Genomic DNA, 16,424 nt, shown 5'->3' on the forward strand with positions numbered 1-16,424 from the left:
TCTCCCCCCACCATTTGGGGTCTCTTCTGATTTGGTTAAAGCACACTTTCCTGGGGTCTTTGCCACCCTTTTAGTATTTATCTGCTCCTTCATATATTCTTTTTTTTTTTTTTAAGATTATTTATTTATTTATTTGACAGACAGAGATCACAAGTAGGCAGAGAAGCAGGCAGAGAGAGAGGAAGGGAAGCAGGCCCCTTGCTGAGCCGAGAGCCCAACGTGGGACTCGATCCCAGGACCCTGAGATCATGACCTGAGCCAAAGGCAGCGGCTTAACCCACTGAGCCACCCAGGCACCCCTCCTTCATATATTCTTATCTGGACAAAATGACAAAGCGAAAAAACTCACCACAAAAAAAAGAACAAGAGGCAGTACCAAAGGCTAGGGACCTAATCAATATGGACATTGGCAATATGTCAGATCTAGAGTTCAGAATGATGACTCTCAAGGTTCTAGCCAGGCTCCAAAAAGGCATTGAAAATATTAGAGAGACCATCTCCAGAGAGATAAAAGCCCTTTCTGGAGAAATAACTAAAATCTAACCAAGTTGAAATCAAAAAAGCTATTAATGAGGTACAATAAAAAAATGGAGGCTCTTACTGCTAGGATAAATGAGGCAGAAGAGAGAATTAGTGATATAGAAGACTAAATGAAGAGAATGAAGAAGCTGAGAGACAAACAAATACTGGACCATGAGGGGAGAATTCGAGAGGTAAGTAACACCTTAAGACAAAACAACATTAGAATAATTGGGATTCCAGACGAAGAAGAGAAAGGGGAGCAGAAGGTATATTGGAGAGAATTATTGGAGAGAATTTCCCTAATATGGCAAAGGGAACAAGTACCAAAATCCAGTAGGTGCAGAGAACCCCCCTCAAAATCAATAAGAATAGGTTCATACCCCATCACTTAATAGTAAAATTTACAAGTCTTAGCGACAAAGAGAAAAATCCTGAAAGCAGTCAGGGAAAAGAAGTCTGTAACATACAATGGTAAAAATATTAGATTGGCAACGGACGTATCCACAGACACCTGGCAGGCCAGAAAGAGCTGGCATGATATATTCAGAGCACTAAATGAGAAAAACATGCAGCCAGGAATACTATATCCAGCTCGGCTATCATTGAAAATAGAAGGAGAGATAAAAAGCTTCCAGGACAAACAAAAACTGAAAGAATTTGTGAACACCAAACCAGCTCTACAGGAAATATTGAAAGGGGTCCTCTAAGCAAAGAGAGACCCTGTAAGTAGTAGATCAGAAAGAAATAGAGACAATATATAGTAACAGTCACCTTACAGGCAATACAATGGCACTAAATTTATATCTCTCAATAGTTACCCTGAATGTAAATGGGTTAATGCCCCAATCAAAAGACAAAGGGTATCAGAATGGATAAAAAAACAAAACCCATCAATATGCTGCCTACAAGAAACTCATTTTAGACCCAAAGACACCTCCAGATTTAAAGTGACGGGGTGGAAAACAATGTACCATGCTAATAGAAATCAGAAGAAAGCTGGGGGGGCGCCTGGGTGACTCAATGGGTTGAGCCGCTGCCTTTGGCTCAGGTCATGATCTCATGGTCCTGGGATCGAGTCCCATGTCGGGCTCTTTGCTCAGCAGGGAGCCTGCTTCCTCTTCTCTCTCTCTCTGCCTGCCTTTCTGTCTACTTGTGATCTCTCTCTGTCAAATAAATAAATAAAATCTTTAAAAAAAAGAAGAAGAAGAAGAAGAAGAAAGCTGGGGTGACAATCCTTATATCAGATCAATTAGATTTTAAGCCAAAGACTATAATAAGAGATGAGGAAGGACACTATATCATACTCAAAGGGTCTGTCCAACAAGAAGATCTCACAATTTTAAATATCTATGCCCCTAACATGGGAGCAGCCAACTATATAAACCAATTAATAACAAAATCAAAGAAACACATCAACAATAATACAATAATAGTAGGGGACTTTAACACTCCCCTCACTGAAGGGACAGATCATCCAAGCAAAAGAGCAACAAGGAAATAAAGGCCTTAAATGACACACTGGACCAGATGGACATCACAGATCTATTCAGAACATTCTATCCCAAAGCAACAAAATACACATTCTTCTCTAGTGCACATGGAACATTCTCCAGAATAGACCACATCCTGGGTCATAAATCAGGTCTCAGCCAGTATCATTGGGATCATTCCCTACATATTTTCAGACCACAATGCTCTGAAGCTAGAACTCAATCGTAAGAGGAAATTTGGAAAGAACCCAAATACATGGAGACTAAACAGCATGCTTCTAAAAAATGAATGGGTCATCCAGGAAATTAAAGAAGAATTGAAAAAATTCATGGAAACAAATGATAATGAAAACAATGGTTCAAAATCTGTGGGACACAGCAAAGGCAGTCCTGAGAGGAAATATATAGCAAAAGAAACAAGAAAGGTCTCAGATACACAACCTAACCCTATACTTAAAGAAGCTGGAGAAAGAACAACAAAAGAAGCCTAAACCCAGCAGGAGAAAAGAAATCATGAAGATCAGAGCAGATACCAATGAAATAGAAACAAAAAACAAAAAACAAAACAAAAAAAAAACAATAGAACAAATCAACGAAACTAGGAGCTGGTTCTTTGAAAGAATTAATAAGATTGATAAACCCTTGGCCAGACTTATCAAAAAGAAAAGAGAAAGGACCCAAATAAATAAAATCATAAATGAAAGAGGAGAGATCACAACCAACACCAAAGAAATACAATGATCTGCCACAATTACTACATTAGCTATAGGTACTGACTAGCTAAGCATCAGCTAGAAAGATGTTTCCTAACTCAACATTTCTTTGAATACTAATAAGATACCATTTCTGCAAATTATGACAGCCTATTTTGAATAAATGTTGACTTAATGACTATTTGAAAAAAAAAATGAGGTTTTAAGTATTTCTTCCTTATTAGAAAGTATTAAATGAGATACTGGGTTTTAGAGACACACAGCTAAAACTACCAATCCAGGAATCGCACTGAAGTTACGAATACATAACACATCCAAACTGGAGAACTGCGGTTTTACCCTGTAACTTTAATTCCTTAATATTTCAAACTCTAGAACTCAACCTGCATTTACCCTGAGAAAAAAAGCAGAAAAACCAACACACCAAACTAAGTGGAAAAATTCTAATAAGCCAAAAGATTAAGAATGTCTGAAACTTAAAATATGACCACTGGTTAACCTCAGCAAAAGTAAAGAAATTATTAGAATAGGCCTCATTACCAATTATTTACCAGTATTGCCATTTTTTATCAATAATACCAAAAGAACCTCAAATGAAATGACAGACAGCATAACATTAAGAGTTGGGGGTAGGAGGATTTCTCAGGGATTTTCCTTGTGTAAAAGGGAAAAATAGTTTAATCTTTTGTTTCTTGAGTACATAAGCAGAAAGGATGTCATGATGGTAGCACCTTATGATCTTTTCAACTAATCATGGGGAATAACTTAATTTCATCCAATAACAAATTAATAAAACATAATTTCTATAGTTAAAAATTATCAAACTATAAAAACTACTACAGGAATAGTATCTTCAGCTCTTTGACATGTTCCTAAGTTTTTAGGAAATTTTTTTAAAAATCACAAAGAAAGATGTTTATAATTACAATAAAAGTATCTAATGAAAATATGAAAAGATAATCTTACATTACATAAAATCCTTCATTAATACATGCTAATAGGCACAGACTAAAATTCATGTGAGGGAAACCCACTCTTGGAAATTTACCTTAAGGAATTAATTCAAATGGGAAAAAGTATGTAGGAGGACACTCAAAAGAGTACTTAAATACTAAACACAATGTAAGTATCCAATAGGAAACTAGTTCATTAAACTCAGAATAGCCACAAAACATAGTGCATCCATTAAAATTTAAATTATAGGGCACCCACATAGCTCAGCTGGTTAAGTATCTGCCTTTGGCTCGGGTCATGATCCCAGGGTCCTGGAATTGAATCCCACATTGGGCTCCCTGCTCCTCTCTTCCCCTTACTCTACTGATGCTCCCTTGCTCTTTCTCTCCCTCTCTCTCAAATAAATAAAATATTTATTAAAAATAAGTAAATAAAATAAAATTTAAATAAAAGAATAACATGAAAAATTCATATAATGTAATGTCTAGCTAAAAATACATATAATGCGGTATTTGATATAAAATGTGAAATTAGGGGCACCTGGGTGGCTCAGTGGGTTAAAGCCTCTGCCTTTGGCTCAGGTCATGATCCCAGTGTCCTGGGATCAAGCCCTGCATAGGGCTCTCTGCTTGGCAGGGAGCCTGCTTCCTCCTCTCTCTCTTTGCCTGCCTCTCTGCCTACTTGTGATCTCTGTCAAGTGAATAAATAAAATCTTTAAAAAAATAAATAAATAAAATTTAAAAAATGTGAAATTATACATAATTAAAAATAAACATGGAAAATAAAGAGTTTATTCTTGGGATGATAATACTGTTGAGGATTTAGGTTTTTGAACTGCCAATGTCAATATAACAATATTTGTAAAGTAAATACATTTTTTAAAGTATTCTAGTTTTTAGGCAACCTAAGTTCACAGGGCAAAGACTGAAAATCAAAAGAGAAATCATGGGTCGAAGAACCACACACTGTGAAAAGGAAACCAGTTTTATCACTCTACCTCTGTGTCGTTCATCTTCAGCAACCATCCTCTCAAAAACAACAGTAACAACTTGTCGCACTGTAGCAGCAGCTGTATTATTTGTAATGTTATCTTTTGTAAAGTGTAGTCGAAAACAAAGAACAATTGCCTAAAAGAAGAATTTTCATTTAGTGAAATAGGACTGAAGAACAGAGTAACTATTTATTTGATATAACCCAAAACTAAGTAATTTGTTCAGCTGTTTCAATCACAGATACTAAAATTTCCACCCTCTTATATATACAATAAAACCACTAAAATCCTTGGATTTTGAAATAATTCAAACTAAATATACAGCCACATAAGATTATGTTACATAATGTGAAACATGCACTTCACAACTTGGTTCTTTTAACATGCATATAAAAATGTGCTGTGATGGGGGCACCTGCGTGGCTCAGTTGGTTAAGGCGTCTGCCTTTGGCTCAGGTCACAATCCCAGGGTCCTGGGATCAAGCCCTACATCGGGCTCCCCGCTCAGTGGAGAGCCTGCTTCTCCCTCTCCTCTCTGCTCCTGCTCTTACTGTCTCTGTCTCTCAAATAAATAAAATCTTTCTTAAAAAAGTACTGTGCTTTATTTCCCCAGAATGACTTGTTTTGCAAATAACAAGTATTCAAAGTTTTTTATATCACTAAGTCATCTGAAGATATATTATATAAATATGCTAAGCATATAAATGAATAAAATTAAAATTTTTTAAAGGAGTCATTCTTTTTAAAAATCAACTTCAGGTTGATTAAGGTACAGTTTTATACAATAAGCTGTATCTCTTAGGGGCGCCTGGGTAGCTCAGTTGGTTGGGCAACTGCCTTCGGCTCGGGTCACGATCCCAGGGTCATAGGATCGAGTCCCACATCGGGCTCCCTACTCAGCAGGAAGTTTGCTTCTCCCACTAACCTCTCTACTCTCATGCTATCTCTCTTTCATTGTCTCTCTCTACCTTTCAAATAAATAAATAAAATATTTAAAAAAAATAAGCTATATCTCTTTAAGGTATTTAATTTGGTGAGTTTTCATAGTTATAGTCACCCATGAAACTACTGCCACAATTGGGTTACAAGACAGTTTCAACACCCTAAAAGTCTCCCTGTGTTCTTCTGTGCTCCACTTTTTCCTCCATCTTTGGTTCTAGGCAACCACCATCTTGCCTCTTTCACTACAGATAAACTGGCATTTTCTACAAACAGCATTTCATCATTCAGTATGCACTGTTTCTGTGTCTGGTTTCTTTTACTTGTAATATTCGTAAAATTTATCCATGTTGTTCTTTGAATCAACAGTTTGTACTTTTTGATTCCTGAACAGTACTTCATAGTATAGGCATACCAAATATTTTGCTTGCCCATTCATCTGCTAATGGATATCTAAGTTGCTTCCAGTTTTTAGCCATTGTGAATAAAGCTGCTGTGAATATCATATACAAATCTTTCTAAAGACATGTTTTCCTTTACCATGGATAAGTAATTAGAAGTGAAAAGGCTGGATCAAATAGTAAGTATAGGTTAAACTTTTAAAGAAAATGCTAGTTCTCCAAAGTGATTTGATTTTATTTTATTTTTAAGATTTTATTTATTTATTTGACAGAGAGAAATCATAAGTAGATTGAGAGGCAGGCAGAGAGAGAGAGAGGGAAGCAAGCTCCCCACCGAGCAGAGAGCCCAACGCGGGACTCGATCCCAGGACCCCGAGACCATGACCCGAGCCGAAGGCAGCAGCCTAACCCACTGAGCCACCCAGGCGCCCAGTCTCCAAAGTGATTTTAAACTCCTACCAGCAGTATGTGTGATTTCAGCACTTTCACACATCATCAACAATACTTGATATGGTTGGTCTTTTTCAATTTTAACTACTCTAATGGATATGTAACGATACCTCTCTATAGTTTTAATTTGCTTTTCCCTGATAACTTACGATGCTGAGCCACTTTCCATGTATTCAATAGCCATCTTATTTTGTCAAGGGTCTATTAAAAAATTAGTGCAGGGGTGCTGGGGTGGCTCATTTGGTTATGCATCTGACTCCTGATTTCCACTTACGTCATGATCTCAGGGTCATGAGATTGAGGCCTGCATCCAGCTTCACACTCAATGAGGAGTCTGCTTGAGATTCTTTCCCTCTGCCCCTCTCCCCACTCAGCACTCTTTCTCTCTCAAATAAATACATAAGTCTTTTTAAAAAAAAAATGTCTGTTTTTGTCTTGGGTGGTTATCTTATAAATGAGTTGTAAAAGTTTTTTTTTTTTTTTTTTAAGATTTTATTTATTTATTTGACAGAGAGAGATCACAAGTAGGCAGAGAGGCAGGCTGAGAGGAGGAAGTAGGCTCCCTGCTGAGCAGAGAGCCCGATTCGGGGCTCGATCCCAGGACCCTGGGATCATGACCTGAGTCAAAGGCAGAGGCCTTAACCCACTGAGCCACCCAGGCACCCCGAGTTGTAAAAGTTTTTTATACACTCTAGATAAAAGTCCTTTGTGAGATATTTCTGAATATTTTCCCCCATTCTGTGGCTTTTCTATGGTTCACAGATTTTTTTTTTTTTTTTTTTTTTTTTTTTAAAGATTTTATTTATTTATTTGAGAGAGAGACAGTGAGAGAGAACATGAGTGAGGAGAAGGTCAGAGGGAGAAGCAGACTCCCCATGGAGCGGGGAGCCCGATGCGGGACTCGATCCCGGGACTCCAGGATCATGACCTGAGCCGAAGGCAGTCGTCCAACCAACTGAGCCACCCAGGCGCCCCAGATTTTTTTTTTTTTTTTTTAATCTACCTAAAGCATCTCTACCTAAAGGTCACAAAAATTTTCTCCTATGTGATTTTCCAAAAGTTTTAGTTTTAAAGAAGCCATGTTTGGAGAAAAACATAATGGTAGTCTAAATACTATATTTATCATATTAATTACATTAAAATTTTAAAGGAAACGAGCTTTTTATATCAATATTACTGTTTCAATTTCAACATAAAGGAAAGGTTTATGTTATATAGAAGCTTTCATAGTACTCAATTTGGTATTATTTCTTTATACTTCACTTTTCATTCCAAAATATTCCATTTCCAAATTAACCAACAAATGCAAGCCCTGCATTTAATTTTAAACTATAATAGTTCTTATTGCTTTGGTAGGTTAAATGACAGCATTTTATAAACTCTTAAATATATTGTATCGGAACAATAATTTGATAGGTAGAAACCAAAAGGGATGACATACAACAAAAGAATACGCAAAAATACCTAAAATGTTTTATAAAATAGCAGGTAGCTTAAAATAAGCTATTTGCAAATGAGCAAAATCTCATTATGACCAAAGAACATCAAATGAATAACTCAAAAAGATAGATCTATTCTCTTTAGAGTATATACAGCTTAATGTGACAGTACCCTTTTCTACTTTAATACCCATCTACTTTTTAAAGGTATGCAAATTATAATGGAACTACTATTGAAAGTCCAACAAATTTCTTAAACAATAAATGATTAACTAAAGATTATTCTTTATATTATTCTCTGTACTTTCTGTTCTTTAGAAATAAATCATAGTTTTAAAAAATCTTTTTAAAGAGTGAAATAATAGAACAGCTGTTAACATGTTCCAAAGAGGGTAGGAATGGGGAAGAAATGAGAAACCCCTACCATACATGCAGCTTTATCTAGTATAAATGCCAAAAGGATACTTTCCCAACTACTTAAGAAAGAGATTTAAACACTCTGGCTTACATATCACATAGATGTAAAATTTTAAAAGGTGGGAAGAAGAGCTATCACAGGCATACCCAACGCAATGAGAACATGGATATCTCCAAACATTTTATCTTTCTATTCCTATTTTTCTGCCAATTTTCTCTTATTCCCAACAGGCTCTGCTCTATTACGTAACCTGATTTCAATTCTAATCTGGGGGAAATAAGGCCACAGTGGTTTTTAATGTGCAATGTCCATTATCATGATAGCTACAGGGAAGTTGCTTTTGGTACAAACAGTACCAGGCTTTCCTCTTTCAGTGAACTTATTCAAATACAGTCTCAAAGCACTTAGAAACTTTGACAACAGGTTTCCTACCTTAGAGAGTGACTCATCATGAACTACTGTATTGGTTGTTAAAAGAACAAGAACTGTTTGAAGTAGCTTAAGTTCTTCAAGACTGTTTTCCATTAGCTGCCAAAGCATATTAATTATATTTCCAGCTGCAGTCTGTAAAATAATGAGTTGAATTATTGTCAGCAAATAAAATATAAGGTGTTTAAGTCCCTAAATAAAAAAAGATGTAAAAATATTACCTCTTCTGGTGTTTCTTGATCATTAACAACAAAACCCATGTTTCTAGCTCTATAGATCAAAACACATCTCTTAACTAATTTGAGATTCACAGCTAATTAATTTTCTTCTAAAAAAATAAATTGTTTTAAAATATACCATTTGAATATATGCAAATAGTTGCATACAGTTCTGGGATACCTAGTCAAAATCAAAGCTCATTTCTACAATATGGGTATATTTCATTTGGGCACTTATACAGACATACACAAATTAACTGAGAATGCTACTATTTCACATATTATTCCATTTATAATACGTATACAAAAAACAAAATGCAACTCAAATTAACAACACATTTATAAAGTCAATTAAATCTGACAGTGTTTTGAATGTTACATTATAGGTAAAAGACTGTATCACTTCTATTAAAGTAACTTATGGAGTTAAGGTAACATTACTACATTTGAAAGCAGGATGCAGATTTGTAGTGATGAAATGTTTTTCCTTGTTTTAACACAATAAAGTTAGGTACAAACAATTCACTTAAATTAATGAACAACAAACTTTCACTTCAGAGAATCTAGGAAAATCATTTTTCCTTTTTAAAAAAAATTATAAATTATATTCTCTTCAATGACACTGATCTATGTCACTGAATGACATGACAAAATGCACTTCATTTTTATTCATTATTCATGAGCACTTAATAGGGAGAAAATACGATGATCTTTCAAAATTAAGCCATGTCCTTCAAGCACATATATTGTTTAACATTGAGTTATTGGATATGCTTCATTGTCCCCTAATTAAAAATCCCTGATTTGATTCTTAGGTGCACAATTGAGATAAAGTCTTCACAGTACCTCAGACACAACTTCATGTGACATGAGTCTCTGAATGGCGGTCAAACATAGCTGAGTAATCTTTGGCTCCTTGGTTCCACAACCCATTAGAAACGGCTGAACCACCTCTGAGCTGTTTTCTTTCAAGGCTTTATTCAGAATACATATAAAATAAATTATTAAATCTAATTCACAAGAAGGAATATATATATTTACAACTAGTATTAACGATCTTAATAAAAACCACTTTATGTAAATACTAAAATAGAAACCAAACAATAAGAGTTAAAATACTTTATACAGATACTATCGACTCCATATCTAAACTAACCCCTTAGCTATAGCTTTCCCATGCTTTTCTCCTAGCATTGTCTTTTGGTTTTCCTCCATCTCCTGCTATAAAATCTTTAAGGACAACTCAGAAGTTCTATCCTGCCTTGGAGAAGTACTCTATTTCTTCAACAGTGCATGAGGAGAAATATGAAAAAGAATAAATACGTCAGAGTAGAAAAAATAATTAAAAATAGTATATACATCATCCCCATCACCCTTCTGAATGTTCAGAAGCTCCCTAGAATTTCATTACATGCCTTGAATTTATATAGCCTTAATTTCTTCAAGAAATAAACTCATTAAAAAACAATAACATTACTCCTCTTTTTACTATAGCATTCTTTAAGTTAAATGGATGCCCATGCTGTAACTCCATATCTTAATTTAACTCTTTCCACCAAGCCAATTCTTTCAGATGCTTTAAAGTAGCCAACAAAAATGTAAAAAGTTAGAACATGCACAAGCTGAGTAATACCTTAAATTTACAAAATGAAATTAAATCAGTATACACTTACTTAATAGCTATACAAAGATGAGTAAGACAGGTCTCTGAGGATGAGGCCATCCTCAGAGAATTTAAACAGATAACATGGAATTCCATCTCCTTGGAATTCCAAGGAAAGAGAACATTACACTTATGTGTTTGGTATATGGTTTTCAAAGGCAATACATCCATCAATTATTCTTTTGAGGTTAAAACTTATAATTAAGACAGACAAATCTGAATTTTAACTTTTTTTTTTTAACTTTTTTTTTTTTTTCAAAAGAAATTGTCGGAAAGTCATCCACAGTCACCATGAAAAATATAAAACTAGTCTCAACATTAATTTCATCAGTTAAATCCTCATCTTTCTTCTCCCAAACCTCCCTTTATAGTATGTATGCTAAATAAAGCCCACAATCTCCTATGGCATACTCCGCAAAGTCCCTCAATATGCCAGCATAAATTACTGATTTAACACAGCTAAGAGATGGCAAATATGATCGTCAAAGAACAGTGTTTCCAAAAGGGCTCCTTGCCTTATTTCCTTGCTTTCTTAAGCATAAAAGTTTTGATTCAAACCAGAGTCACAAATTTTCCATAACAATGTCTCAAAACATTTAGATGAATGACTAACAAAGGAAAATAAAGCTAAAAAAAAATAGTGAGGCAGTAAATATGCTACCATATTCAATCCTGCCAGAATGAGGCTATTCCTAACTCTATTGAACATGCCTAGTTATTAAATGCCATTCAGGTAAACAGAAGTTTATCACTGATCATTTTTATGACGTTAACATGTTTCTCATTTGAGTGTCACAATAATCACAGAGAGTTTACAGAGCATGATTTGGCTCAAGTGCACAGTAAGTAAGTGGTAAAGCCAGATTTTTAAAATAGGTCTTCTAACTCCTGGTTTGCTATTCTTCCCACAACATTATACTGCCACTCTTTAAGGTAAACAGCACTTAATGCAAATCAAAGTTAAAACTGTTTAAGGTATGAAAGAGGACCAATGAACTGCACTGCCTAAAGTCTTCAGATAAATTCAGGAAAGAAACGGTCTTTATAGAAGGGGGAAAAAAGTACTTTCTTGAGTCTCTTGAGGACAATGACTTCAAGACACACTGGAGGATCACAAAGACAAATCAGTGCCAATTAATTATGATACAATGCCTTCTAATCACTTAGATTTGTTCCTCACAATTTCATCCATCAAGGCCATTGTTCTCTCTTGTCTCTTTGATAACAGCCATTCTGACAGGTGTAAGGTGATTATCTTATTGTGGTTTTGATGTGCATTTCCCTGATGATTAATGATACTGAACATCCTTTCATACACTTGTTAGCCATCTGTATGTCTTCTTTGGAAAAATACCTATATAGGTTTTCTGCCCATTTTATAATCAGATTGTTTGGGATGCTTCATTTCTTGAAAGAGTACTTCACTATTGACTCTGAGATCATCTAAGCCAATGTCCCCACACATAATGATGTTGGTGCTTTTTTAACCTTACCATAAGATGTCAACAGAAAATTTCTGTACAACAACTAGGTGACATTTTAAATAGGAGTCAAACTTACAGGATATCGACAATGCACATAACTCAAACGATGTAATAATAATATGAATAACTATAAACAAGTTCACATATGCACTGAAAAAGACACCTCCAGACTACCTGGCCCACAATGATTCTAAGATGTCATCAATTTTAAGATGTGTTATCAATCTGAGTAATACTAAAATGTGAAAAACCTGTGCAGCTTAGAATGAATAAAATAAGGTTAATTTCAGTGAAATGCTATATACAGGTCAGTCACAGTTACCCATGTGTCTCAAGTTAGGATAAATTAAAATAGTATTAAAAATAATTTTTAGGGGCATCTAGATGGCTTAGTTGGTTAAATGTCTTAGGGGACATTTGATCTTAGGGGAATGAGTTCAACTCTTGATCTTAGGGGAATGAGTTCAAGCCCTGCACTAAAATAAAAAAAATTAACAAATAATAACGATAATTTTTATAAATTTTATTTTAATGTAACTCAAAGGAATCAAATATCGACTTCTTGCCTCCTTCTCATTTTCTTTTTTCTCCCAGTTTATATAAGAATAAAATAATCAAAAAGGAAATTCCTATGTTATCCAGGATAAATAATCAGTAACAAAAAAACTATTGATCTGTTGTCTTTTGAAGCATATGTGAAAACGAAAACATCTACCATATCCAGATCACAATAGTATAAGATAGATTATAACCAAAAAAAAAAAAAAAAAAAAGTTAGGTTTTTTTTTTTTTTTCTTCTTTTAAAGCTGACAGTAGGGCGCCTGGGTGGCTCAGTGGGTTAAGCCTCTGCCTTCGGCTCAGGTCATGATCTCAGGGTCCTGGGATGGAGTCCCACATTGGGCTCTCAGCTCAGCAGGGAGCCTGCTTCCCTCTCCCTCTCTCTCTGCCTGCATCTCTGCCTACTTTGATCTCTGTCAAACAAATAAATAAAACCTTAAAAAAAAAAAAAAAGGTGACAGTAGTCTTAAACAGAAATTAATATTGCTCTTCTGAGAGGCGCTCTGTTTATATACAATAATTTTAATGACATGCTATTTAAACACAGCTTTATATAACACCTTCCAATGGGCTTAGACTTTAGAAATCACATTGAGGAAAAAGCTGTATAGCAATAAAGACAACCTGCTCTAACCATTTTTAAAAATCATTCCAGGAAAGAAAGAGAAAAAGGTCAACTCTTTTTAATCAAAACTCTCTATTTCAATATCCTTTAAAATATAAAGTCAGGCTTTTAAGGGGTCAGAAAAAAAGTTCATTTTTTTACCTAAGTTCTTTAATAAACAGGACTCCTTTAATAAAATAACACTATGTTTGATATTTTATTTCCAAATTGTATAACTGTGAGAGCAAATGATACACTTTCACACACCTGGAAGAGGTCCAGCAGGTCCCCATATCCTAGGGGTTTCCTTGCTCTGTGCAGTTTCACTGCATAATTGTAGTTTTTATCCTGGAAAGAAAGAATTAAACTAGGATACCCCACTATGAATCACATTAATGGGGGTTAAAAGTTTCATTATGATAAATTTTAAATGGTCATTAAATAACAACTGTAATTCTTGTGAAAGAAATAAAATGTGATGCAGACATGACTGCTATCTTCAAAATCCCTTAAAATTTAATTATTAAAAAGACTGATATTTCTAACAACATTAAAAAAATAATTTAATGATTCTAAAATCTGAAAATACTTTAATAAAGTCACTCAAGAATAGAAGGACAAATAAAATATGGGCAGTTTCATATTAAAAGCACATTGTATGAAAAGGAAGGATATTCAACAAATGATGCTGGTTTAATCAGTAATTCTGCACAAGAAAAAAAAATCTAGGTCCTCATGTCACTCCACATATTCATTAAAAAAAAATAAATTAAAAAAAAAAAATTTTTAAAAAATGACTGTCTACTATGCGGGGAAAGGGCTTCCTAAATGCAAAACAAATGAGAAAAGTTACATTATGTAAACATGAAAAACATCTAGACAAAAATTTAAAAGATAAATAACTTGCAGGAAATATAAACATGATGGGAAGTCAATACTTTTGCTATGTAAACAACTCAAATAATTTGATAAGAAAACACAAAAACTCAAAGAAATAAATGTATAATGAAAAAAAGGAAATAATATATTCAGAGGAAAATGTTCAACATTAAAGACAAATGTCAATTAGTATAAGAATCATTTGCCTGTTCAATTTCCAAAAAAGATTTTTTAAGATAATAATCAGGCAAAGATGTTATAAAAATACACTCACATATTGCTGGTAAAGGCATAAAGTTTTATCTTTTCAAAAAGATAACTCTTTTATCTTTTTGAAAGATAAACTGGTGACAAATTCCAAAACCATGTTCATATACTTTGATTTAATAATCTCATTTCTAGAAATTTATCTTAAAAAAATTTCCAAATACTGAAATATGTCTAACATAAAGGAATGGTGAAATAAGCTACAAGCACTTTTTCCAATATTATGAAGGAATTTAAAAAATTAGAAAAGACAGTATCAAAGGAAAGTACTTAACAATGTAAAAATACAAATTAAAAGGTTAAAAAGTTTTTAAGTATCCAAGGAAAAGAATAAATAAGAACATATTACGCCGTAGAGAAACTATGTAATATCTGGCCTACTAGATTAACTTGTAAGCATAAAATTAATTACAGCCCCCAAGGTCATTTAGCCGAGATTATAGAACTAGCCCACCAACCGACCTCTACTTTATGATGGTACACTGAAATACACCTTCCACACTGTTGTGCGAATAGTTTACATAAAACATTAAAATGAGGGGCACCTGGGTGGTTCAGTTGTTAGGCGTCTGCCTTTGGTTCGGGTCATGGTCCCAGGGTCCTGGGATCAAGCCCTACATGCGGCTCCCTGCTCAGCAGGAAGCAGCTTCTCCCTCTCCCATTCCCCTTGCTTGTGTTCTCTCTCTCTCACTGTGTGTGTGTGTCTGTCTCTCTCTCTCTCTCTCTCTCTGTCAAATAAATAAATAATCTTTTTTAAAAAGAAAAAAAAAAACATTAAAATGAATGTGCCACTGTCCTGATTCAAACTCTTCCATCAAGCAGCTCACGAAGTTACACAATGGCAATGCTTGAATAGTGTATCCAAATAGACCAAACTATTATAGACCAAATAGTCTATCCAAATAGAACAAACTGTTCTCTCTCCCATATATTCAAGTAATCTGCTTTACTTTCCACTTCTATACCTTATTTGCCTGGCTAACTTCTTCCTTTTTTAAAGATTTTTTAAAAAGATTTTTTTTAAGATTTTACTTATTTATTTGAGAAAGAGATCACAAGTAAGCAGAGAGAGGGGGAAGCAGGCCCTCTGCTGAGCATGATCAAGCTCCCTGGCTTGATCCCAGGACCCTGAGATCATGACCCGAGCTGAAGGCAGAGGCTTAACCCACTAAGCCACCCGGGTGCCCCTGGCTAACTTCTTTCTAAGCTTTGAGACTCAGCTTCAGATTCCCAGGCTGGATTGGATGCCTTCTTTATGTTCCTATAATAATAAGCCTATTTTTCCATCTTGGCATTGACCACAGTATTAAAATTCTCATTTAGGGGCTGTCTCCTTCATTACTCTGTTATCTGGCTAATATGAACTAAGTATGACAAAATTCATCTACCAGAGTCATCATAACATGTAAAATTACAGTAAAAACTGGGAAGTAGTAAAACACAGTAGAGGTAGCACTAAGAGACTTACTCACATTCTGGAGTGACTCACTCACTATTAGCCTACATTTAATGAGGGCTTATTATTTCCTGCTAACTACTAACAATATAAGGAAGAGTATCTCTCCTAGTGATTCTTACATAATGATTTCCTTATTAACAATGTATTTATGATATATATTCTACAGATGTTTATAAAATATCACAAGCATATATACTGATAAGATAGAAAATACTAAATAAAATCAGCAGATAAATTACCTCTTAACATCAGAAAATAATTCCAAAGCATAGTTACCCATTGCTATTTAAAGACCTTTTAGTAATAAGACCATGTAGATATGAAAAAGGTGAGGGAAACTGAGAAAAGAACACAAATCACACATAATGATCATCTATGTGAAAATTCTACACATAAACTGGCAGTAGCTGAAAGCAGCCAAAGATAGATGTAACCATTATGGTTTTGAGTATGGATTAAATACACAATTTTAAGATATCACAACTTCATTGGTTTCCTTGTTTCAACTATTCAAAAAGCAGATTCTCTGTTTATGTAATTTTTGTA

General features: G+C 34.5%; 1 protein-coding gene across 5 annotated transcripts in view; it reads right to left on the reverse strand.

The window, feature by feature from the left end:
• MON2 (MON2 homolog, regulator of endosome-to-Golgi trafficking) overlaps window positions 1–16,424 on the reverse strand; it is a 111,131-nt gene that overhangs the window by 75,981 nt on the left and 18,726 nt on the right. For 4 of the 5 annotated variants that reach the window (XM_059184755.1, XM_059184754.1, XM_059184753.1 and 1 more), the window contains 3 exons: window positions 9,811–9,938; window positions 8,750–8,881; window positions 4,677–4,806 (listed from right to left, as the gene is read on the reverse strand). In XM_059184755.1, coding sequence (XP_059040738.1) covers window positions 4,677–4,806; window positions 8,750–8,881; window positions 9,811–9,938 — 390 coding nt within the window. Of the gene's footprint in view, window positions 1–4,676; window positions 4,807–8,749; window positions 8,882–9,810; window positions 9,939–13,540; window positions 13,615–16,424 lie in introns of those variants that run through there. The other variant, XM_059184757.1, reaches the window with a different exon arrangement.

Source organism: Mustela lutreola, chromosome 8, assembly GCF_030435805.1.
Source record: "Mustela lutreola isolate mMusLut2 chromosome 8, mMusLut2.pri, whole genome shotgun sequence".
NCBI classification, from domain to species: Eukaryota; Metazoa; Chordata; class Mammalia; order Carnivora; family Mustelidae; genus Mustela; species Mustela lutreola.